Source organism: Schistocerca serialis, chromosome 7, assembly GCF_023864345.2.
Source record: "Schistocerca serialis cubense isolate TAMUIC-IGC-003099 chromosome 7, iqSchSeri2.2, whole genome shotgun sequence".
Taxonomy (NCBI): domain Eukaryota; kingdom Metazoa; phylum Arthropoda; class Insecta; order Orthoptera; family Acrididae; genus Schistocerca; species Schistocerca serialis.
The window spans coordinates 34493224-34520444 of record NC_064644.1 but is presented as its reverse complement, the minus strand read 5'-3'; the positions used below and the strand labels follow the sequence as shown (position 1 = coordinate 34520444).

At 41.6% G+C, this 27221-nt stretch overlaps 1 protein-coding gene across 1 annotated transcript in view; it reads left to right on the top strand.

Annotated features, from left to right (window-relative positions):
- Positions 1 to 27221, top strand: part of LOC126412571 (chromatin assembly factor 1 subunit A-like) — a 99321-nt gene that overhangs the window by 54010 nt on the left and 18090 nt on the right. Inside the window, exons 8-11 of the mRNA XM_050082215.1 lie at positions 1820 to 2001; positions 8919 to 9110; positions 9435 to 9564; positions 23584 to 23745. Coding sequence (XP_049938172.1) covers positions 1820 to 2001; positions 8919 to 9110; positions 9435 to 9564; positions 23584 to 23745 — 666 coding nt within the window. The remainder of the gene's footprint in view (positions 1 to 1819; positions 2002 to 8918; positions 9111 to 9434; positions 9565 to 23583; positions 23746 to 27221) is intronic.

Genomic DNA, 27221 nt, shown 5'->3' with positions numbered 1-27221 from the left:
ATCACACGCACGGCACAGCGGACACACCAGGAACCGCGGTGTTGGCCGTCGAATGGCGCTAGCTGCGCAGCATTTGTGCACCGCCGCCGTCAGTGTCAGCCAGTTTGCCGTGGCATACGGAGCTCCATCGCAGTCTTTAACACTGGTAGCATGCCGCGACAGCGTGGACGTGAACCATATGTGCAGTTGACGGACTTTGAGCGAGGGCGTATAGTGGGCATGCGGGAGGCCGGGTGGACGTACCGCCGAATTGCTCAACACGTGGTGCGTGAGGTCTCCACAGTACATCGATGTTGTCGCCAGTGGTCGGCGGAAGGTGCACGTGCCCGTTGACCTGGGACCAGACCGCAGCGACGCACGGATGCACGCCAAGACCGTAGGATCCTACGCAGTGCCGTAGGGGACCGCACCGCCACTTCCCAGCAAATTAGGGACACTGTTGTTCCTGGGGTATCGGCAAGGACCAGTCGCAACCGTCTCCATGAAGCTGGGCTACGGTCCCGCACACCGTTAGGCCGTCTTCCGCTCACGCCCCAACATCGTGCAGCCCGCCTCCAGTGGTGTCGCGACAGGCGTGAACGGTGGGACGAATGGAGACGTGTCGTCTTCAGCGATGAGAGTCGCTTCTGCCTTGGTGCCAATGATGGTCGTATGCGTGTTTGGCGCCGTGCAGGTGAGCGCACAATCAGAACTGCATACGACCGAGGCACACAGGGCCAACACCCGGCATCATGGTGTGGGGAGCGATCTCCTACACTGGCCGTACACCACTGGTGATCGTTGAGGGGACACTGAATAGTGCACGGTACATCCAAACCGTCATCGAACCCATCATTCTACCATTCCTAGACCGGCAAGGGAACTTGCTGTTCCAACAGGACAATGCACGTCCGCATGTATTCCGTGCCACCCAACGTGCTCTAGAAGGTGTAAGTCAACTACCCTGGCCAGCAAGATCTCCGGATCTGTCCCCCATTGAGCATGTTTGGGACTGGGTGAAGCGTCGTCTCACGCGGTCTGCACGTCCAGCACGAACGCTGGTCCAACTGAGGCGCCAGGTGGAAATGGCATGGCAAGCCGTTCCACAGGACTACATCCAGCATCTCTACGATCGTCTCCATGGGAGAATAGCAGCCTGCATTGCTGCGAAAGGTGGATATACACTGTACTAGTGCCGACATTGTGCATGCTCTGTTGCCTGTGTCTATGTGCCTGTGGTTCTGTCAGTGTGATCATGTGATGTATCTGACCCCAGGAATGTGTCAATAAAGTTTCCCCTTCCTGGGACAATGAATTCACGGTGTTCTTATTTCAATTTCCAGGAGTGTATATATAAAAACACATATCCATCCACACATATACAGACACAAGCAGACATATTTAAAGACAAATATATGTCTGCTTGTGTCTGTATATGTGTGGATGGATATGTGTGTGTGTGCGAGTGTATACCCGTCCTTTTTTCCCCCTAAGGTAAGTCTTTCCGCTCCCGGGATTGGAATGACTCCTTACCCTCTCCTTTAAAACCCACTTCCTTTCGTCTTTCCCTCTCCTTCCCTCTTTCCTGATGAGGCAACAGTTTGTTGCGAAAGCTGGAATTTTGTGTGTATGTTTGTGGTTGTTTGTGTGTCTGTCGACCTGCCAGCACTTTCATTTGGTAAGTCAAATCATCTTTGTTTTTATATATATATATATATATATATATATATATATATATATATATATATATATATATATATATTTTTTTTTTCATGCTTAGTTGTTTTATTATGTATGGGACAGCTTGTATAAACATGCGTTTATTCATCTGTGATACTAGATGATCCTGAGGACGAGATTATTGGTGGGGCTGACAACCAGGTGGTGGAGCTGCACCCAGAAATAAACCTGCCACGGCCGAAGCTCTTGCAGTTCTGGGACAACAGGCGGCCACCTTACTGGGGAACCTGGCGCAAGAAAAGCTCAGTCATATCCCAGAGAAAGCCATTCAACAAAGACGAGGTTTGCACATATATCCTTAATCTGTGGCATCTTAAAAAATTTTACTGTGTCTGCTCAGTGCTGTATCAGATTAATGTAGTGCATTTTGCAAGTAAACAAAATTAGTTGACATTATCCATACATTAAGTGTTCTTCATTCATGTTAGACAGACCCCAGGCAATAGCATTACTTTTGTATCTTTGATACAGCTATTGACTCGCATGTCTCCATTGGACATAGAAGCAATTACACAGCACAATGATATTTTCCATATTGATGTCCAGCAGGACTACTGAAGCAATACGGCCTTCATCAATAGTGTTTTTATACAGTTGACTTTGTAATGGATCTGGGAGATGTGTTATTTTCTACAGGATTTGTCAATACCAAATTGTAAATGTTTTCTTATATTTTTGTCAGAATTTTTTTTATTGTAATTTGCCTTATTATATGCTAATTTACTTATATTTTTGAGAGTGAAAGCATATTGATTACTATTAGTAAATGTGACGAAGAATATCAAAGAGACTGGTTACAAGTGGAAGCTTGTGTGTTGTGTAAAATGTCTTTTACGCTGGAGTCGTCTTTGACTGTAATCACTCGGCAGTGAACTCTTGGTGTGTGTTGACGGTAGAACAATGTGCAGGTCACCGTTATAAATAATTTGCTAGTGAACAGGAAAAAATGAATTATGTTACTATTTTTTTTATATAAACTTTAAGAAGAAACCACATTCGAAGAAATGGTATTTGAAGCACCAAAAATGAGGCAAACGCATGGAACCAGGTCATTTCTGCAGCCGACAAAACTGCATTGTGGAATCATACTTCCACTAGACAACTGAAGCCAAGACAAATATCGCCTTGTAAGCATTTTACGGAAAAGGTACTGTCACGAAATATGCCAAATTTAAGTAAATAAAAAATAGTGAGAATATTTCAACTTTCAACAAATTTCTTCTTTCTGCTGACCTTTATCACATATCATCACGGTATCAACATGTTAATTGCTAGATTTCGCTAGCTAGTGCTGGAGGGTGGCCTGATGCCCTTCCTGTTGCCACCCCTTTCCCTTCAGGGACAGAATTCATGCGCACCAGAGGTGTGATTTTAGTGTTACCCATGAGAGTGTTATTCTACATATTTGCAGATCGTGTAAGTGAGGCGAGTCATTCGTGAGATCACGATATTCACCTAGTGAGATGTGGGAAGCTGCCAAAAAACCACCTGTAGGTTGACCAGTGTAGCAGCTATCATTGTTAATCCACCTAGGGCCAACATGCCAACCCAAATCCCGGAAGTGGCATGGGAACAAGTCCGTGGGCTGGTCAGCTTTCAGTGTAATGATTATTATCCAGTTTTGGTAAATGTGAGCTTAATAAATCTCTTATATTTTTGTATGAAGGTGAATATGAAAGCAACACATTTGGCTGTCGAGAGAAATGTGCGAAGCTTCCAGTGACTGCCATAACAGAATTCTGTCGAACAACCTTCCACAAAACCCAAAGTAATTCTAGTCATATGTAAAAGCTGTTAGTATCACCAGATTTAATGTCCAATGACTCAAGTATGAGACAGGAACTGAAATAGAGGGTAGCAAAGCAAAAGTAGAAACATTATGTTCCACTTTCAAATTTTCCTTTACAAAGGAACACCCCCCCCCCCCCCCCCCCAAAATGACATACGGACTTTGCCAATCCCTCAGTGATACAGATAGTCGCACCTTAGGTGCTACCACAATGGAGAGGCCAGACACCATGTGGTTCCTGAAGAGGAACAGTTGCAGGGGACTGACTGATATGGCCTTGTAACATCAGCCATAATGGCCTTGCTGTGTTGCTACTGTGAACGACTGAAAGCAGGGGGAAACTACAGCCATAATTTTTCCTGAGGGCATACAGCTTTGTTGTATGGTTATATGATGATGGCACTCTCTTGGGTAAAATATTCTGTAGGTAAAATAGTCCCCCATTTGGCTCTTCAGACAGGGATGACTCAGGACATTTTGTTATCAGGAGAAACAAAACTGGCAATTCTGCAGATCGGAACATGGAATGTCAGATCCCTTAGTTGGACAGGTAGGTTAAAAAACTTAAAAACGGAAATGGATAGGTTACAGTTAAATGAGGTGGGAATTAGTGAAGTTCGATGGCAAGAGGAACAAGACATCTGGCCAGGTGAATATAGGGTTATAAATACAAAATCGAATAAGGGTAATGCAGGAGTAGGTTTAATAATGAATTAAAGAAGTAGGAACACAGGTAAGTTACTATGAATAGCAAAGCAAACACATTATTGTAGCCAAGATAGACACGAAGCCCACGCCTACCACAGCAGAAAAAGTTTATATGCCAACTAGCTCCACAGATTATGAAGAGACTGAAGAAATGTATGATGTGATAAAAGAAATTATTCAGATAGTTACGGGTGACGAAAATTTAATAGTCGTGGGGGACTGGAATTCGATAGTAGGAAAAGGAAGAGAAGGAAAGGTAGGTGAATATGGACTGGCAGTAAGGAATGAAAGAGAAAGCCGCATGGTAGAATTTTGCACAGAGTGTAACTTAATCGTAGCTAACACTTGGTTTATGAATCATGAAAGATGGTTGTATGCATGGAAGAGGCCTGGAGACACTGGGACGTTTCAGATTGATTATATAGTGATAAAACAACGATTTAGGAACCAGGTTTTAAATTGTGAGGAATTTCCAGCTGCAGATGTGGAGTCTGGCCACAATTTATTTGTTATGAACTGTGGAGTAAAATTGAAGAAATTGCTAAATGGTAGGATTTCAAGCAGATGCGCCCTGGATAAACTGAAAGAACCAGATGTTGTAGAGAGTTTGAGAGAGAGCATTAGGGAATGATTGACAAGAACTGGAGAAAGAAATTCAGTAGAACAAGAATGGGTAGCTCTGAGAGAGAAAATAGTGAAGGCAGCAGAGGATCAAGTAGATAAAAAGACAAGGGCTAGTTGAAATCCGTGGGTAACACAAGAGATGTTGAATTTAATTGATGAAAGGAGAAGATATAAAAATGCAGTAAGTGAAGCAGGGGAAAAGGAATACAAATGGTTCAAAAAGTGAGATTGACAGGAAGTGTGAAATGGCTAAGCAGGAATGGCTAGAGGGCAAATGTAAGGATGTAGAAGCTTACATCACTAGGGGTAAGATAGATACTGTCTACAGGAAAATTAAATAAAGAGACCTTTGGAGAAAAGAGAATCACCTGTATTACTATCAAGAGCTCAGGTGGAAAAGCAGTCCTGAGCAAAGAAGAGAAAGGTGGAAGGAGTATATAGAGGGTCTGTACAAGGGTGATGTACTTGAGGGCAATGTTATGGAAATGGAAGAGGACATAGAGGAAGATGAAATGGGAGATATGATACTGTGTGAAGAATTTGACTGAGCACCGAAAGACCTAAGTCAAAACAAGCCCCCGGAGTAGGCAACATTCCATTAGAACTACTGATACCCATGGGATAGCAAACCATGACAAAATGCTTCCATCTGGTGAGTAAGATTATACATCTTACAGACAGACGAAATACCCTCAGACGTCAAGAAGAATATAAAAACTCCAATCCCAAAAAATGTTGAAACATGTAAGGTAAAACTGACCCTATGACTTACCTCAATAGATGGGTTAAGGAGAGCAAATTTATGTTTCTAGTGTTGTAGACTTAGAGAAAAGCTTTTGGCAATGTTGACTGGAATACTCCATTTCAAATTCTGAAGATGGCAGGGGTGAAATACAGGCATCAAAAGGCTATTTACAATTTATACAGATACCAGACAGCAGTTATAAGAGTCGAGGGACATGAAAGGGAAGCAGTGGTTGAGGGGGGAGTGAGATCGGGCTTTAGCCTATCACTGATGTTATTCAATCTGTGTTTTGAGCTAGCAGTAAAGGCAACAAAAGAAAGATTTGGAGTGGGAATTAAAATCCATGGAGAAGAAATAAAAACTTTGAGGTTTGCCAATGACATTGTAATTCTGTCAGAGACAGCAAAGAGCAGTTGAACGGAATGGACAGTGTCTTGAAAGTAGGACATAAGATGAACATCCACAAAAGCAAAACGAGGATAATAGAATGTAGTCGAATGAAGTCATGTGATGCTGAGGGAAACGACACTCTTAAAGTTGTAGATGAGTTTTGCTATTTGGGGAGCAAAATAACTGATGGTGGTCGAAGTAGAGAGGATATAAAATGTAGACTGTCTATGGCAAGGAAAGCATTTCTGAAGAAGTGAAAAATGGACAATAGATAGTCTAGACAAAAAGAGAATACGAGCTTTTTAAATGTGGTGCTACAGAAGAATGCTGAAGATTATGGGGTATATCACATAACTAATGAGGAGGTACTTAATACAGCTTGGGAGAAGAGGAATTTGTGGCACAACTTGACTAGAAGAAGGGACAAATTGGTAGAAGTTGTTCTGAGGTATCAAGGGGTCACCAATTTAGTATTGGAGGGAAGCTTGGAGGGTAAAAATTGCAGAGGGAGGCCAAGAGATGAATACACTAAGCAGATTCAGAAGAATATAGGTTGCAGTAGTTATTTGGAGATGATGAGTCTTGCACAGGACAGAGTAGCATGGAGAGCTGCATCAAACCAGTCTCTGGACTAAAGACCACCACAACAAGGAAAACCCAGGAGAACTTACACAATTTAATTCTTGTATAGCAGAAAAGATTAGTAAAATGGGTATTGTTGTTAGTGGTGTTGAGAAACACATGAAATCATTAAAATTGAACAAAGCTCCAGGGCCTGATAAAATCCGTCAGATTCTGTATTGAATTTGCGGCTGAGTTAGCCCCTCTTTCTATAATCTATCATAGAGTCCTTGAACAGAAAACCATGCTCAGTAGTTGCAGGAAAGCAGAGGTAACACCTGAGTAATTGAAGGCCTGTAGAAGTTATGGACAAACTGCCTTCCAGTGTCCTTGACATCAATTTGTCATAGAATCTGAGAACATACGCTGATCGAGCGAGATGGCGCAGTGGTTAGACACTGGACTCGCATTCGGGAGGACGACGGTTCAATCCCGTGTCCGGCCATCCTGATTTAGGTTTTCCGTGATTTCCCTAAATCACTCCAGGCAAATGCCGGGATGGTTCCTCTGAAAGGGCATGGCCGAATTCCTTCCCCATCCTTCCCTAATCCGATGAGACTGATGACCTCGCTGTCTAGTCTCCTTCCCCAAACCAACCAACCAACCAACCAACATACGCTGAGCTCAGTAATGAGGTATCTTGAATACAATGACCTTCTCCATGCCAGCTAACTTTGTTCCTGAAAACATTGATCATATGAAACCCAGCTCACACTTTTCTCACATGACATTCTGAAAGCTTTGGAACAAGGCAGTCAGGTAGGTGCAGTATTTCTCAGATTCTGTAAAGCATTTGACTCAGTACCACATATATTCTTCTTTTCGAATGTGGGTTGAGGATTTTTTGTTAGGGAAAACACAGTAAGTTACCTTAGATGGAGAGCCATTGGCAGATGTAGAAGTAAATCAGGTCTGCCACAGGGAAGTGTGCTGGGACTATTGATGATTGCTGTTCATGTTGCATATCAGTGACATTGTAGACAGTATTAATAGCAACCTTAGACTTTTTGCAGATGGTGCAGTTATGTGTAATGAAATATTGTCTGAAAGAAGCTGCATAAGTATTAAGTTAGATCTTATAAAATTTCAAAGGGGTGCAAAGATTGTTAACTTGTTTTAAATGTTCAGAACTGTAAAATTGTGCACTTAACAAAACGAAAATACATAATATCTTAAGACTATAATATCACTGAGTCACAGCGGGAATCGGCTAACTTGTACAAATGCCTGGATGTAACATTCTGTAGCAATATGAAATGGAATGATCACATGGCTCAGTTGTAGGTAAAGCCGCTGATAGACTTTGGTTCATTGGTAGAATACCAGGGAAGTGCAGACAGTCTACAAAGGAGATTGCTTACAATTTACTCATGTGACCCATTCTAGAATATTGCTCAACAGTGTGGGATGTGTGCCGGCTGCGGTGGTCTAGCAGTTCTAGGCGCGCAGTCCGGAACCGCGCGACTGCTACGGTCGCAGGTTCGAATCCTGCCTCGGGCATGGATGTGTGTGATGTCCTTAGGTTAGTTAGGTCTAAGTTCTAGGGGACTGATGACCTCAGATGTTAAGTCCCATAGTGCTCAGAGCCATTTGAACCATTTTGTGGGATGTGTACCAGACGGGACTAACATGGGATATTGAACATTTACAGAGAAGGGCAACACGAACGGTCGCTGGTTTGTTTGGCCTGAGGATAGTATTGCAGAGGTTCTGAAGAAACTGAACTGGAAGACTCTTGAAGACAACTATCCTGCAAAAGCCTACTTACACTGTTTGAAGAACTGTCTTTAAATTATGACTCTATGAAAATACTATACCTCTTATGTATTGTTCACATAGAGATTGTGAGGACAAGATTAGATTAATTACAGTACAATGGAGGCATTTAAATATTCATTCTTTCCACACACCATGCGTGAATGAAACTTACAGCACAATGGAGGAATTTAAATATTCATTCTTCCCACACTCCATACATGAATGAAACGAGATATAAACCCTTATAGCCTGTTAGAGTGGGACATAATCTCTACCACGTATGTCACAGTGGTTTGCATAGTATAGATGTAGATGTAATTATGGCCACTCAGATCCAGCTTTGTAGTTTCTGAATGGTTACCACTTATTTGACATTCATTCTGTTGTTTCCTCGTAAGCAATGAGTTAATATCACAGTGTACACTGTATAAGGCATGAACATGTGAATAATCTTTGTATGATTCTGTTTATTGTGTTACTACTAATCCTTTCTTCTCTCATAGTTTGTTTCTGCAAATACATACAAAAAAACACATGTTTTACTGTAATGACTTTAAATTTCAGAAATTGTTTGACTATGAAGTGGACTCTGATGATGAATGGGAAGAAGAGGAACCTGGAGAGTCATTACATGGCTCAGATGATGAAAAGGAGTCGGAAGATGAATATGAGGTTGACAATGATTTCTTTGTACCTCATGGATATTTAAGTGACGAAGAAAACTTACACGGTGATGATGAGGATACAGAAACTTTGGTAAGTTTTGCTCAGTAAACACTACCACTACCCTGTATACAAGGGTGTGTGTGTGTGTGTGTGTGTGTGTGTGTGTGTGTGTGTGTGTGTGTGTGTTAGCTTCACCTAACAAGGGCACACGCAAAATACAGTGTCTAGCCCCCTCGACACACACACACACACACACACACACACACACACACACACACACACTCTCTCTCTCTCTCTCTCTCTCTCTCTCTCTCTCTTTGTCTTTATTACTTCAGTTTCATTTTTTTCTTTCTTGCTTACTTTGTATATTTTTTTGTTAGACATTATCACTTGTTAGATTTGCATTCATTTTAGTCACCCGAGTCCCAGAAGGCTAAACTTAAATTACTGGAGCACGAATTTGAAGAAGAAATGAAACAAAAGACGGAACGCCTAAAACCAAGAATAATTGGATGCATTTGGACACACAAAAGTAATGATGCAGGTATGTACCTTTTGAAGTAACAAAACTGTGATGATGATAAATGTATGTGCAAAGTACAAGTAAGAGTAGTGCGTAAACAATTTAAAATTAGCAATTTGTGGGAAATAACACTAAACAATACTGAGCAGCTTTATCATTGGATGAATTGTTACTGTCCTTTTAAATTAGTACAATGTTTGCTTTTGCAAAAATTTCAAAAGTCCCCCCCCCCCCCCCCTCCCACCGTCATGCAGTCTGAGGCACCTTGCCATGGTTTTCGTGGCTCCCTCCGTCAGAATTTTGAGTCCTCAGGCATGGGTGTGTGTGTTGTCCGTATCATAAGTTAGTTTAAGTTAGATGAAGGGGTGTGTAAGCAGTTTGGTCCCATAGGAACTTAACACAAATTTCCAAAATTTCTTTTTTCCCTCTAAATGGTCTTCACTTTTTTTCTTCTTTTGGCTCTATTTAAACTTCATTGTTCCCATTGAGGAGGAGCATTTTTTTCCTCTGCTTAGAAACATATTCACCTGTTTTGTTTTCTGGGCGCTGTAGACATGGACACAGGATGGCGATTCTTATGGAAAAACCTGGAGAACCTGGAATTCTTGGGGAATTACATTTTATTTGGAAAATTCAGGGGATTTCAGGAATTTCATAAAATCTCGGAGTTCTGTGTTTTTAACCTAGCATTTGAATTAAATTGTACTGAGTTTTATAAGTCCCAGATTTTAGAATACTTAATATATCAAAGTATGTTAATTACACGAATATTATTCTGTATAAATTATCAGTGTTTTAAAAACTGCAGTGAAACTATCTCAGCAGAGTGGAAAGAAAAGTAGTTACTGTGTGATGCTACCTCCTCCAGCCCCCACCACACACACACACACACACACACACACACACACACACACACACACACACAAAGTTTGAGTAGTCACCCTGGGACACTATAACATCGCTGTTGGCTGCGAGCATACACAAATGAGAATTTTTCAACTTCGTACCACCCAGATAAGACTAAAATCAATTCAATCCTTTAACCCCAAACCTATAATGTTCTATTTTAAGTTCTAATGTGCTAGGTTTCTCACATCACCTATCTACATTACCAACCGGCAGACCCTGTTCACGGTGCGTAGTCAAAGTTCTAGCTTACCTCTCTAACACCTTCCACTGGCAACAAAAATTTTATTTTGCATATTTCATATAATTATTGACCAAATTTAAAAATTGAAAATGCTCATAATCTGCTCATTAAAAGGTGCATCTTATGTTAACAGGCTTAACACAATATTACAGTTACAAACCGTGTATACGTCTTGAAGCAGTGTAACTCAAGTCAGGCCAGTTACACACACTATACTCAGCCAGTACTTGAAATTGAGAACACTTGCCAGCTTCCAGCAAACTTAACACGTAATTTTGAACCTTTCCTAAACTTTATCTTTCTTACATGGGTAATGTCAAATACTGAATACATTAACTTATTTATACATTATCACTTACTTCGGATACCATTTGAGAAGAAAATATGGCAGCATTAAGTCTTTGAACTTTCCACGTCAGTTTACCACCTATCTGAACACCTAGAAATTTGAGCTGTTCAGTTTCACAAATCATATGCCCATTGTGTGAAATTAAAACATCGGGTTTCGTTGAAGTGTGTGTTAGAAACTGTAAAAACTGAGTCTTACTGTTATTTAGCATTATTTTATTTTCTACAAGCCATGAACTTATGTCATGAACAGCACTATTTGAAACAGTCCCAATGTTGCACACAACATCCTTTACTACCAAATTAGTGTTATCAGCAAACAGAAATATTTTAGAATCACCTGTGATACTAGAGGTCATGTCATTTGTATAAATAAGGAACAACAGGAGTAGCCCCAGCCCTGATCGCTGGGGCACCCCCACCCCCCATTTGACTATGCTCTGTTCAGACTGCACACCATAGCCATTCTCAGCACTGTGGGTAATGGCCATTTGCTATCTGTTGTTAAAGTAAGAGGTGAACCAAATGTAAGCTACTCTCCATATTCCATAATGATCCAACTTCTGGAGCAATATTTTGTGATCAACGCAATCAACCGCCTCAGTTAAATCAAAAATGATTCCTACCATTCAAAACCTTATGTTTAATCCATCCAGTACCTCACAGAGAATAAAGAATTTAGCATATTTAGTCGTTAAACCACTTCCAAAACCGAACTGTACATTTGGTAGCAAATTCTGTGAAATAAAATGATCAATTATCCTTATATACACAGCCTTTTCAGTAACTCCAGCAAAGTGATGGCTTAGCAATAGGTCTGAAATTGTCTACATTATCCCTTTCTCCCTTTTTATAAAGCGACATTATTACGGAGTACTTTAATCATTCAGGAAACTGACCCTTCTTAAAGGAAAAGTAATGAATATGGCTAAGTACAGGGCTAATGTGCAGCAGAGTACCTTAATTTTCTGCTAGGTACTTCATCATATCCATTGAGAGATATTAGTCTTCCGTGATTTAATTATTGACTCAATCTCCCCTTTGTCAGTATCACAGAGGAGTATTTCAGACGTCAGTCATTGAAAGGCATTTTTCAAGCGAGTTACACGATTCCCTGTAGAAACTAAGTTTTTATTTAATTCACCAGCACTACTCAGGAAGTGATTATTGAATAATGTAGATATATCTGACTTATCAGTAACAGAAATATTTTTATTATGAACTGACTTTATATCATCTACCTTGTGCTGCTGATCAGACACTTACTTCATGACTGACCATATGGTTTTAATTTTATCATATCAGTTACTTATTCTATTTGCATACCACAAGCGCTTTGCCTTCCTTATAACATTTTTAAGCATCGTACAATACTTTTTGTAGTAGGCTGTTGTGACTACTTCTAACATAACTCCAACTTTGTTCTACATGATACCCTTATCCCACTAGTCAGCCACCCAGGCTCCCTTTTACCGATAGTACCCTGTTTAGAACATTCTGATAGAAAGCAACTCCCAGAGAGCGTGAGAAGCGTGTTAAGGAAAGCATTATATTTGTCATCTATATTATCGGCACTATAAACATCATGCCACTCTTGTTCCTCAATTTAGCTTTCCTACATAGTTTGTAATTATATGTAACATTTGTTTGAGTATAAAAGCCTTTTAGTGTTAAAATTTGTGCGTAAGGCTGTAAGGCTATTCACCCTTTTACTAACAGGATGCCCATCTAGTAATGAAGAATGAATAAAAATATTGTCTATGGCTGTGCTTCTCTTCCCCTGCACCCTGGTTGGAAAAAATAAAAACAGTCTGCATCAGATCATATGAGTTCAGGAGATCTACCAACATCCTTTTTCTTGCACAATCATGTACTAAATTAAAATAGAAGTCACCACATGTAACTAATTTTTGGTACTTCCTGTAAAGTGAACAAAGAACCCTCTCTAGATTGAGCAGAAATGCTCTGAAGTCAGAGTTGGGGGACCTATAAACAATAACAATCAGAAGTTTAGTTTCACTAAATTCAACTGCCCTGCACAACACTGAAATACCTGTCCAGTGCAGTGCTGTGATAAGTTTACAGACTCAAATGGAATACTGTTTTTTACATACATGCTCACACCCCCACTCTGCAAAGAACTCCTTAAAAACAGCCAGCTTATCTGTATCCTGGTAAAGGAAGCCTCTGAATTGTCAAATTATTTAAGTGGTGCTCCGGTATACCTATAATGTCAGAGTCAACATAAGCAGATCACTAACTTTATCTCTAATACCTCCTATATTTTGATGAAATATGGTAATTCCTTCGCTACTTGGATACCTGACCTTTAAAAGTGATTCCTTTGTTAGAGGGACTTCCTTTAAGCAGGGACACCTATCAGCTAACTTCAATCTAAAAAAAGTGCAGCATATGTAAGAGACAGAATACAATAAATACTGAATTAATACAACGTTGTGACTGTTTTGTTATTTTGACCATTATCCAATGTAATTTAATATAGATTATGCAAATGATACTTCTGACATGGGTGTATGTAATTATATACCATTATTTTTTGTAAACCTGACGATGTAACACATCCTCTCCTCTTGATGTGAACATAGAAAATTTGAGTACAATATGAAATACTTAGTCACTAGTAGTCACAAGTAGTATCTTTCTTTTTTAATAATTTCTGGTTAGAATGAAAAAAAAAGTCCCTCTTTGTTATTAGCACAAAAATGAAATTATTAACTGTAGAATAAATACTAACAAAGAGATAGTGGGGCTGGCCAGTTCTTACCTCAGCTCAGTACAGCCGATAGATACACAAAACAGAACAGAAAATTTATGTTCCTAGCTTTGGGAACTTTGTTCCTTCATCAGGGAGGAGAGAGGGGAAAGAAAGGGAAGAAGGGAAAGTGGATTCAGTTACTCACAAACCAGGTTATGAAGCAATAGGGAAAGGTAAACAGAGAGGGTAGCAAGGATGGAGGCATGGTTGTCAGAGGGAAGCCAAATATGTTCTACTGTAAGTACTGTGCCAGCTTCAAATGAAAGAGGATGCATACAGAAGTAAAGAGGTATATAGTATAAAGATAACAAAGTTCCCAAAGCTAGGAACGTAAATTTTCTGTTCTGTTTTGTGTATCTATCGGCTGTACTGAGCTGAGGTAAGTACTGGCCAGCCCCTCTATCTCTTTGTTAGTATTTGTTTCACATCTTTATATGAGATTTTCCATTAATCATTTAACTGTAGAATAACTTCTTCGTAATTGGGTCAGCATCAATATTATTCCAACCTTCCTTACTCTTCATCAGAGCTGGGCATGAGTGGTGCCCGCGTGGCAACTAGTGGGCACGGCTGGGAGCCCAAGAGAGCACACTGCACTGCATGCGCAGCTTGTCTGCATTGCGGGGAAAGATCCCCAGTGGCTGTTGGTCAAACAGATTGCTCCAGTCAGATGAACATAGTCGTTAATTTCATTGCTGAAAAAGATGCTTTCACATGTATTTATGATTCCAAACATACTGCTAACTCGAGCAGTTATTTTAAACAACTGCGGGAGCTGTTCGTGAGGAATATTCTCGTAGTAGATTTCCACATTTTATGCAGTGTGGAACCTCTTCATACTATTGCACTTTGTCATTGAGCTTCATGCCTTTTCAGTGTCCACTGAAAAGTAGTTGGAAAAATATTAAAATCAAATTTGAACCTCTTTACATCAGTAAATCCAGTAGCGAAATTTTCTCTCAGAACCTCTAGTACAGTAACAGACCCGTGTTCATTCAGTATCACCTTCTCCAGATTTTTTTCTAACATTTGGACATTTGATGCCATTACATAGGTTACTGTTACTAGTAGTTGTGACCAATAGATGGTGCTAGTACTCCACAACACTGACGCAGCCTTTCACATCACGTTAGTTGCTGGCAAAATTGCATCTAAGCGGGAGATAGTGCAATGTGTGCTTTGGGCTTCACATGGACGCAGCCCTCCTGACGTTAAATACACAAAATGATGGTATGCAAAGTTTAATGAAATAGGCAGCATTGAAGATCATCCTCAAAGTGACAGGCATCGTGTGAGTGATGAAACTGTTGATCGTGTTTGGCAATCGTTTCAATGGAGTCCATCTAAATCAACTCCTCAAGCATCATGTGAACTTCAAATACCGCAGTCAAGTGTGGTGAAGATTCTTCATGAAAGGCTTAGTTGCATACTTCCAAAGTGCAAATCGTGCAAGCCTTGCAACCGAACGATTTGCTGACACGTGCTGAATTTGCAACTGTGATTCTCATCAGGATTGATGGCGCTAAAGATTAACTTAAATCGCATACGCTTTACCAATGAATGGGGTTCAGAGTCTCCACATGCTACTTTACAGTAGCAGCGAGACAGTGAAAAAGTGAATGTTTGGTGCGGCCTCATGCATAACAAGGTTTTTGGACCATTTTTCTTCATGGAAAAATCCATTACCGCCAACATTTACTTAGACATTCTGCAGCAGTTCATTGCCCCCAGTTAGAAGAATATCAACCGCAGATAATTTTCCAGCAAGATGGAGACACACACACCCCCTGCCCCCCCCCCACTGGGTTTTGATAACGCGTGATTTGCTGGATGAAACATTTCCGAATTGGTGGATTGGAAGGAACAGTCCAACACCCTGGCCACCCCGCTCTCCAGACATTATCCCCCTTGCCTTTTTTGTCTGGGGCTATATCAAGGACAGAGTCTCCGTCACACCAGTTGCTGACATTGATGAACTGAAGGCTAGAATACAAGCTGCTGTGGGTACTGTGACAGAAAACATGTTGCGAAACACCTGGCGGGAACTGGAATACCTCCTCGACATTCTCCGAGCTACCAAGAGAGCTCACATTGAGATTTACTAACATAAGTGGTCTTTAAAAAAACTAATAACACTAACCTATGTAACGGCATCAAGTGTAAATTATTATGTCAAACAGTTATTCTGTAATAAATTGTTATAATCAGGGCAAGACTTTGTGCTCACCCTGTATATATCTTTGGCCGTTTCTCCAGTCAGTTGGCAGTTAATGGTTAGAGTGCTAACACCTAAGTTTTCAAGTAGTGTGCGTAACCAATGATGCTGGCCACTGATGCGATATATATAGGGATCGTGTCAACCCCTTTCACATCAGCTACGGCTTGAAGATGGCGCATTGAAGGGCTGAAACTGGCTGCAACAAAATAAATAAAATCATAAGGATGGCTGTAGGCATTTTATTTTCTCACAGTTTCCTAGATTGGCTGAAATACGTGCCTGTTCCTCTCCCACCTCACATCTTGCTTGTCACCACTGATGCCATCTCCCTAAATTCCAGCATCCTCCATGTAGATGGTCTGTCTGCTGTTGAACATTTTCTCAGTCAACACCCATCTGATTGCAAACCTATTACATCCTTCTTGCTCACCTTAATTAACTTTATACTTACCAAAATTACTTCAGCTTCGAGGGGCAGGCATACAAACAGATCAGAGGTATGGCCATGGGAATCAGGGTGGCTCCATCGTATACTGACCTTTCCATGGGTCGCTGGGAGGGGGCTTTCCTGCGATCCATAAGCCTTCTGCCCCTGGTTTGAGTTAGATCCATTGATGATATCTTTGCTGTATGGACTCATGTATGAACCATGGACCTTGCCGTTGGTGGGGAGGCTTGCGTGCCTCAGCGATACAGATGGCCGTACCGTAGGTGCAACCACAACCAAGGGGTATCTGTTGAGAGGCCAGACAACGTGTGGTTCCTGAAGAGGGGCAGCAGCCTTTTCAGTAGTTGCAGGGTCAACAGTCTGGATGATTGACTGATCTGGCCTTGTAACACTAACCAAAACGGCCTTGCTGTGCTGGTACTGCAAACTTCTGAAAGCAAGGGGAAACTACAGCCGTAATTTTTCCCGAGGGCATGCAGCTTTATTGTTTGGTTAAATGATGATGGCGTCCTCTTGGGTAAAATATTCTGTCCCCCATTCGGATCTGTGGGTGGGGACTACTCAAGAGGACGTCGTTATCAGGAGAAAGAAAACTGGCATTCTACGGATTGGAGTGTGGAATGTTAGATCCCTTAATCCGGCAGGTAGGTTGGAAAATTTAAAAAGGGAAATGGATAGGTTAAAGTTAGATATAGTGGGAATTAATGAAGTTCGGTGGCAGGAGGAACAAGACTTCTGGTCAGGTGAATACAGGGTTATAAATACAAAATCAAATAGGGGTAATGCAGGAGTAGGTTTAATAATGAATAAAAAAATAGGACTGCAGGTAAGCTACTACAAACAGCATAGTAAACGGATTATTGTGGCCAAGAGAGACACGAAGCCCATGCCTACTACAGTAGTACAAGTTTATATGCCAACTAGCTCTGCAGATGATGAAGAAATTGATGAAATGTACGATGAGATAAAAGAAATTATTCAGGTAGTGAAGGGAGAAGAGAATTTAATAGTCATGGGTGACTGAAATTTGAGAGTAGGAAAAGGGAGAGAAGGAAACATACTAGGTGAATATGGATTGGGGCTAAGAAGGTAAGACAGAGATTTAGGAACCAGGTTTTAAATTGTAAGACATTTGCAGGAACAGGTGTGGACTCTGACCAGAATCTATTGGTTATGAACTGTAGATTAAAACTGAAGAAACTGCAAAAAGGTGGGAATTTAAGGAGATGGGACCTGGATAAACTGAAAGAACCAGAGGTTGTACAGAGTTTCAGGGAGAGCATGAGGGAACAATTGACAGAAATGAAGGAAAGAAATACAGTAGAAGAAGAATGGGTAGCTCTGAGGGATGAAGTAGTGAAGGCAGCAGAGGATCAAGTAGGTAAAAAAACAAGGGCTAGTAGAAATCCTTGGGTAACAGAAGAAATATTGAATTTAATTGATGAAAGGATAAAATATAAAAATTCAGTAAATGAAGCAGGCAAAAACGTGTCAAAAATGAGATCGACAGGAAGTGCAAAACGGCTGAGCAGGGATGGCAGGGGGACAAATGTAAGGATGTAGAGGCTTATCTCACTAGGGGTAAGATAGATACTGCCTACAGGAAAGTTAAAGAGACCCTTGTATGAATATCAAGAGCTCAGATGGAAACCCAGTTCTAAGCAAAGAAGGGAAAGCAGAAAGGTGGAAGGAGTATATAGAGGGTTTATACAAGGGTGATTTACTTGAGGACAATATTATGGAAATGGAAGAGGATGTAGATGAAGATGAAATGGGAGATACGATACCGCGTGAAGAGTTTGACAGAGCACTGAAAGGCCTGAGTCGAAACAAGGCCCCAGGAGTAGACAACATTCCATTAGAACTACTGACGGCCTTGGGAGAGCCAGTCCTGACAAAACTCTACCATCTGGTGAGCAAGATGTATGAGACAGGCGAAATACCCTCAGACTTCAAGAAGAATATAATAATTCCAATCCCAAAGAAAGCAGGTGTTGACAGATGTGAAAATTACCGAACTATCAGTTTAACAAGTCACAGCTGCAAAATACCAACAAGAATTCTTTACAGACTAATGGAAAAACTGGTAGAAGCTGACCTCGGGGGAATATCAGTTTGGATTCCGTAGAAATGTTGGAACACGTGAGGCAATACTGACCTTACGACTTATCATAGAAGAAAGATTAAGGAAAGGCAAACCTACATTTCTAGCGTTTGTAGACTTAAAAAAAGCTTTTGACAATGTTTACTGGAATACTCTTTAAAATTGTGAAGGTGTCAGGGGGTAAAATACAGGGAGCGAAAGGCTATTTACAATTTGTACAGAAACCAGATGGCAGTTATAAGAGTCGAGGGGCATGAAAAGGAAGCAGTGGTTGGGAAAGGAGTGAGACAGGGTTGTAGCCTCTCCCCGATGTTATTCAATCTGTGTATTGAGCAAGCAGTGAAGGAAACAAAAGAAAAATTTGGAGTAGGTATTAAAATCCACGGAGAGAAATAAAAACTTTGAAGTTCGCCGATGACATTGTAATTCTGTCAGAGGCAGCAAAGGACTTGGAAGAGCAGTTGAACGGAATGGACAATGTCTTGAAAGGAGGGTATAAGATGAAAATCAACAAAAGGAAAATGAGGATAGTGGAATGTAGTCGAATTAAATCGGGTGATGCTGAGGGAATTAGATTAAGAAATGAGACACTTAAAGTGGTAAAGGAGTTTCGCTATTTAGGGAGCAAAATAACTGATGATGGTCGAAGTAGAGAGGATATAAAATGTAGACTGGCATGGCAAGGAAAGCGTTTCTGAAGAAGAGAAATTTGTTAACATCGAGTATAGATTTAAGTGTCAAGAAGTTTGTTTCTGAAAGTATTTGTATGGAGTGTAGCCATGTATGGAAGTGAAACATGTACGATAAATAGTTTGGACAAGAAGAGAATAGAAGCTTTTGAAACGTGGTGCTACAGAAGAATGCTGAAGATCAGATGGGTAGATCACATAACTAATGAGGAGGTATTGAATAGAATTGGGGAGAAGAGGAGTTTGTGGCTCAACTTGACAAGAAGGAGGGACCGGTTGGTAGGACATGTTCTGCGGCATCAAGAGATCACAAATTTAGCATTGGAGGGCAGCCTGGAGGGTAAAAATTGTAGAGGGAGACCCAGAGATGAATACACTAGGCAGATTCAGAAGAATGTAGGTTCCAGTAGGTACTGGGAGATGAAGAAGCTTGCACAGGATAGAGTAGCATGGAGAGCTGCATCAAACCAGTCTCTGGACTGAAGACAACAACAACAACAACATGGACTCATTGTGAGAATGACTGGTTAAAATTCCTGGAATCTCTAAATACCTTCTCCCAATTAAATTTCACATGGTCCTATACCGAATCCGATGCCACTTTCCTTGATGTTGATCTCATCCTCACCAAAGGCCAGCTACAAACTTCTGTCTACATCAGATCTACAAACAAACAATAGTACTAACATTTTGACAGTTTCTATCCTTTCTGCGTTAAACATTCCCTCCCATATAGCCTTTGCATTCGAGGCATATGTGTTTGTTAGGATGCAGACTCTTTGCAGCAATACCCCACCACTCTCACTTCAACCTTCACTGGACATAATTATCTCAATAGCCTAGTTCAAAAGCAGATTTCCCAGGCCATCACATCCAGTCCTGGTACTGCTGATCCCTCCAAAAATCATTTTCAGAGCACACCACATGTCACCCTGTATCATGTTGGTCTTGAATGTATCAATTGCTACTTCAACAAGGCCATGACTTCCTAAAAATCATGCCCTGAACCGAGATCTATTCTGTCTCCGATTTTGTCCTAGAATGCGTTTTCGTCGCCCTCCTAATCTCCGCAATATCCTTCTCAGACCATATGCTCCTTCTGCACCCATCTCCCCACCCTTTGGCTCCCACCCCTGTGACCATCTCCGCTGCAAAACTTACCTTATGCACCATACTATCACCACCTATCCATGCCCTGTAACTGGCAAAACATATACTATTGAAGGGAGAGCCCCACCTGCCAAATGACACGTCAAATACCAGCTGTTACGTAAACACTGTTCGGCCTTTTACATCGGCATGATTACCACCCAGTTATCAGTGAGGATGAATCGGCATAGGCAGAGGGTGTACACAGGCAATGCGCAACATTGTGTTGCACAGCATGTTGTACAACATGAAAGTCATGATCTTGGTGCCTGTTTCACCACATGTGCCGTCTGGATTCTTCCCCCAGACACCACTTTCTCAGAACTCCGCAGGTGGGAACTAGCACTACAACATGGCCTTGGTTCTCGCCACCAACCTAGCCTTAATTTACATTAATTCCTTCTGTCTCAGCATTTCTTCACAGTAACTACTCCTTTCTTCACTCCATTTTGATTTTCTACACCTTTTATTTTCTGACTTGTTTATTTTTGGCATCCTCCCCCCCCCCCCCCTTCCCCCCCTTCCTCCTGTGTTAGCTTTTCACTCGTATTAACTTGTGCATGATGTTTTAGTAGTAATGTCTGTCCTGCATATTACCCTGTCCTACACCTTTAAACTCTCAGGCTTTCAAATCTCATCCGGTGCAGTCCTCAACAACCAGTCTTTCCTTCTCATCCCATCTGGTAAGTCTCCGCTGACCCGGGTTCTTTGTGACTTTCATGAACTGTACCCCTTTCCCTAAACCTATCCAATTCTTTTCCTTCATCCCTCTTCCTTCCCCTTCAACTCTTCTACCAGAAGAAGGAGCCACTGGCTCCAGAAGCTTGTAAAAGTTAAATTCTTTTGCATGTGTTCCCCTGCCATTGCTTGGAGAGTAGATTTTTGTATCTATCCATTTACAAAGTGTATTGCTGGTAATTTCTGCTCAATACAAATTTATTAAAACTTTATTCTTACCAAAACAAAGCCACCAGACTTGATACTAATCATTGCAGGAACAGATGTTTGTCGCAATAAAGTTCATGCTTGTCAGTTGTGTTTTGTAAGCCAGAAGATAGGCTGTCGACAGTAGTTAAGCATTGAGACCAGATCGAGGAGTTCGACCATTACGTTGAACTCTGCACCAACTACTCTGATAATCACTAGAAGTTGAGCAACATCAATTGTGTCAATGCATTCATCCAAATCCAAACAGAAAAAATCCAAATCTATATTCCTGTCTGTCTTTCAACTATGCTTCAATGTCGTTTGCCATTTGTTCAGTACAGCATTGAAAGAGGAAGTAGTTTGAAAAGAGAAATTTCCACTGAACATAAAATTGTTGTGTCAGCTATAAAGTATTATTTCACAAATTCTGTATCACCAAAAGTACATTATGAGAGTCACGATAGCTGAGATTCATTGCAGCACCATTGTGCATCACATAGTTTTCTTTCTGTTAGTACTTCAGAAGGAGGAGGTAAAACCACATAAGGCATTATCAGTAATGGTAATGATACAAAAAATGCCGCACCTGGATAAATTAATACTTACAGGTCCTCTCTATAGAAGTTTGGCTTTCCTTTCTTCATAATTCAAACAGATGACCAAACCAGTTGAAAATGTTGCTATACTTTATGCCTGTTACCATCTACAATTTTATGTCACAAACGAAACACTGAGGGCAACTTCGTTTTTCAGCAAAGTAACTTTGTTTTCAGCAAACTAATTTTCTTCGCTCTGTGGGATGAAGTGTGTAAGGATTTATCAGATTTTCGTTTTGCTCGTTGCTGCATATGTATTGATTAGAAAAGATTGGTACGGCAGTTAAAGGGGGAACTTGTGGCTGACGGAGTCAGGGGAATCCACAGGCAAGTGCTGCGAGCCTCTGTGATGATAGAAAAGATGAATTGTAACCTCTGGCAAAGAGTGGTATGTATAAAATCACATGCAACTACTGTGGAAACGTCCATGTTGTTTACCAGAAGGAATGGCCAGTATGCAGACATATGACAGGAATGATCATTTGAAGCAAAAATGTCTAATAAGCATAGGCTCTAAAATGCATAGCCCTTAAAGTATGCATTTTCAGGCCCATGTTAACTCGACTTTTTTGCCTCAAATGATTGTTTCTGTCATATCCCTGGATATTGATCATTTCTCCTGGGACATCTATGTGTCTGCTGAACCTGAAAGAAGCTGGAGATTAAGAAAAACAGGTTCCCCTTTGCCAAACATCTTTTAACAGAAAAACACTTTTACTATATAGGTTTTGAAGTTTTACAGTCTGTTAAGAAAATCAAAAAGGTAACTATTGGAAATCGATAAACATATGATAACACAATCTCAGTATTACCAGAATGAAATTTTCACTTTGCAGCAGAGTGTACACCAATACGAAACTTCCTGGCAGATTAAAATTACGTGCTGGAGTGAGACTCGAACTTGGGACCTTTGCCTTTCATGGGCAATTGCTTTACTGACTGAGCTTCCCAAACACAACTCACAACCTGTCCCCACAGCTTCAATCTGCCAGTACTTTGGCTTCTACCTTCCAAATGTCATGGAAGCTCTCCTGCGAACCTTTGAGAACTAGCACTTCTGGAAGAAAGGACTGAACTCAGTATCTCTTCCCCTCTGTTAAATTAGGTTTTAGTTATTAAATATTAAAATACAGTTGTAAATTCAACTTTATTTTTCTTCTGTTGTTAATGTAACAATATTCACATAAAAAAACTTTATTTTTAATTTTTAGTTAAATTTAGCTGTTTCTTTGTGACATAAAAATGTAATACTTTCCATTGTAAAGACATGTAATCATTTTTGTATCTTTCGTATAAGTAATGTCTGTGTATGTCACATGTCATTTTATCTGTGTTTGTGATATTCAGTTGTCTAACTTCGCAGAGTACTATTGAATAAACCACTATTGCTAGTACAGCTCCCCATTTTCCCAGCACTTTCATTTGCTATGTTGAATATGATGAGTGGTGTGGGTTTTTTTTTTTTTTTTTTTTTTTTTTGCAAGAAAACAGGTTTTGGCCCTTGTCAGTTAATAAGGTCAGATGAAAAAGCAGAAAAATTGATCAAAGAATATTAATGTCTTCTTCATCTACTGTGGACTCAAGAAACAGCAATCATTTTGTATAATTCTTATTGTTTATATATTTTGTTTCCAGTGGGTTCTCAGCTGCTGAAACTCCTGAGCTCAAGGCGTGCAGTGTTCAGAGATGGACCCATAATCACATCCAAGCCAGAAGATAGTCCTAAGACTGGTGCATCAAATGGTGAATCCGATCCAGTTGCAAGACGTCCCAAGAAGAGGCGTTTCCCTGAGTCAGGTAATACCTCCATGAAACAGTTAACCAGTAAGTTGCTCTTAGTGCTTCCATATGCCACATACAATGACATCAGATACTGAATTCTTATGTAAAGGGAACAGTTCAGACATTATGTAAGAAAAGAAGGAAAAATTAAAATACAAAGTTAGAGTGGCAACAAATAAATTAGATCTAAATTCTTAACTACTGTTGACTATATTCACCAACTGCGACATAGTCGCATGTACAAACAGTGATCCAATACTGTCAAATGTTTTTTCATTCCAGTCTTTGATCACAATATCTATTCTTTAGACGATGATCGGTTTGTCCGTAATGACCATCCTCAGATCTCTTTTACACCATGTCCTAAAGTGATAAGGCCATAATAGCATCATCAAAACATATAAATAGAATCAGCACAGCATCGTCACATAGATCTAAAATAAAGTGTAGAATAGGCCACATTGTCCACACTGTCATTATAGCCAGTTGCTTTAAGTGCTGGAAGTTTGGACATATGACTTTCCGCTGTACTTCCAGTGTCACATGGGAAGATTGTGGACAACCTTCACATCCCAATACTCCATGTGCCCTACCTCCCATCTATGTGAACTGCAGAGAGCACCATTCCTCTTACTCGCCGGACTGCAGGATTCTACAGAAAGAAAGGAAAATATGGGAAACAAGACCCTGGACTGACTTACCTACACTGAGGCTAAGAGAAATATGAGAGGCTACATCCTGTGTGTATGGACATCTACCTACGCCGCTGCTACAACAGCAGTTCCAGCCCCTTCCGTTCCGCCTATTCCAGTCAGCTCTCGGAGCCGTAAGACGAAACCTGCCCCCTTGATGGTGGCAGCCACTTCCCTCCCTGTTGCTCCTGCACCACCTACCTCGGGAGCACTGCCCCCCTACTGTGCTTACTGGCCGAGGTAGATATGTCAGAACTTCACTACCTTAATTCGACCTCTGCCTCGTAAATAATGGGGCCCCCACACATTTCAGTGTGGCTCATGGTATTTACTTTGCCATTGATTTATCACTTTACAGCCCAGGACTTCTCCCATTGTCCACTGGAGAACCTACGACAACTTGTTTGGTGACCACTTCCGCATCGTCCTGTCACTGCCCCGGTGTTATGCCCACGGATGCCAAACCAAGATGGGCTTCAAACAAGGCAGCCTGGGAAGCTTTTACCTCTGCTGTCACTGTTGAATCTCCCCCACAAAGTCACAAAGTAACATCAGTGTGATGGTTGAGTGTGTCACCAGGACAATCGTTTCTGCAGCAGAAATTGCGATGCCTTGTTCCTTAGGGTGCCCCCAGCGAAAAACAGGTCTCTGGGTGGTCGCTGGAAGTTGCTGAGGCCATTAAAGAGTGAGGCAGGCTCTACAGCGACATAAGCAGTATACTTCCCTGGAGTACTTAATAGTTTTTCGACAGCTCTGTGCCCGCATTCACCATCTTATAAGAAGATGGCAGGAGTGTTTGGAGAGGCACGTCTCAACAATTGGGTGCCATACGTCACCTTCCCAAGCCTGGTCGAAGATCAGATGAGATTTTGGGTACCAGACCCCAACAGGTGTTCCTGGCATTAACATAAGCGGCATCTTATTTACCGATGCAAACGTGATTGCAGGGCACTTTGCAAAGCACTATGCTCGCACCTCTGCATTGGAAAATTACCCCCAAACGTTTTGCGTCCTCAAACTGTGGATGGAAGGGAAGGTCCTCTCATTCACTATATGCCACAGTGAACCCTGTAACGCCGCATTTACAGAGTGAGAGCTCCTCAGTGCCGTTGCCCATTGCCCCGACACAGCTCCTGGGCCAGATCGGATCCACAGTCAGGTGATAAAACATATCTCCTCTGACAACAAGCGACATCTCCTCGTCATCTTCAACTGGATCTGGCGCAATGGCACCTTTCCATCCCAATGGCCAGAAAGCACCATCATTCCAGTGCTCAAACCTGGCAAAAACCCGCTGGAAGTGGATAGCTATTGGCCCATCAGCCTCACCAACATTCCTTGTAAGCTGTTAGAACATATGGTAAGTCAGCAGTTGCGTTGGCTCCCGGAGTCACGGGGCCTACTGGCTCCATGCCAGGGCAGTTTCCACCAGGGTCACTCTACTACTGATAATCTTGAGTCCCTCAAGTGTGCCGTCAGAATAGCCTTTTCCAGGTGCCAGCACCTGGTTTCTGTCTTTTTTTTTATTTACAAAAAGCATACGAAGCAACCTGGCGACATCATATCCTTGCCACATTGTAAAAGTGGGGTCTCCGGGGCCCACTCCTTATATTTATCCAAAACTTCCCGTCGCTCCGTACTTTCCATTTCCAAGTGGGTGCCTCCCATAGTTCCATCCATATCCAGGAGAATGGAGTCTTGCAGGGCCCTGTGTATTGAGCATCTGTCTGTTTTTAGTGGCCATTAACGACCTAGTAGCAGCTGTAGGGCCGTCTGTCTCACCTTCTCTGTATGCAGATGACTTCTGCATTTTGTACTGTTGCTCCAGCACTGGTGTTGCTGAGCGGTGCCTACAGGGAGCCATGCACAAGGCACAGTCATGGGCTCTAGCCAACAGCTTCCAGTTTTCAGCTGCGAAGTCGTGTGTTATGCACTTCCGTCGGCATCGTACCATTCATCCAGAACCAGCACTTTATCTTAATGACAATCCAGTCTCTGTAGTGGAGACATATCAATTCTTAGGATTGGATTTCGACACCTGATTGACGTGGCTTCCTCATCTTCGTCAGCTTAAGTGGAAGTGCTGGCAGCACCTCAATGCCGTCCGCTGCCTGAGCAACACCAACTGGGGTGCTGATCGCTCCACGCTGCTGCAGCTCTACAGAGCCCTTGTTCAATCCTGCATTAACTATGGGAGTGTTATTTATGGTCCAGCGGCACCCTCAGCGTTGCGTTTAATTGACCCAGTGCACCACTGTGGTGTTCTATTAGTGACGGGAGCTTTTAGGACGAGTCCGGTGACCAACATATTGGTAGAGACTGGAGTCCCTCCACTGAAGATAAGACTTGCACCATTTCTTGCCAGTTACGTTGCACACATTCATAGCTCTCTTGACCATCCTAATTACCGTCTTCCTTTCCCAATCACGGCAGTTCATCTTCCGCATCAGCGGTGCAGGTTGCAGCACGCTCCTCTCCTTTCTGTCTGAACTGGAATCCTTCCCTTTACCACCTCTACTTTGAGATCCATTCACGTACACTTCCATGGTGTATACCTCAGCCAAAGCTTCTCCTGGACCTTTTATATGGTCCTAAGGACTCAGTTAACCCCGCGGCTCTCCACTGTCACTTCCTATCGATTCTGGACATGTACCAGGGCCATGAGGTGGTTTACACTGATGTCTCGATGGCTGATGGTCATGATGGTTTTGTGTATGTTCATGGAGGACACATTGAACAGCACTCCTTGAAAGATGGCTTCTGGGTTTTCACTGCAGATCATTTCTCCTGCGTACTTAC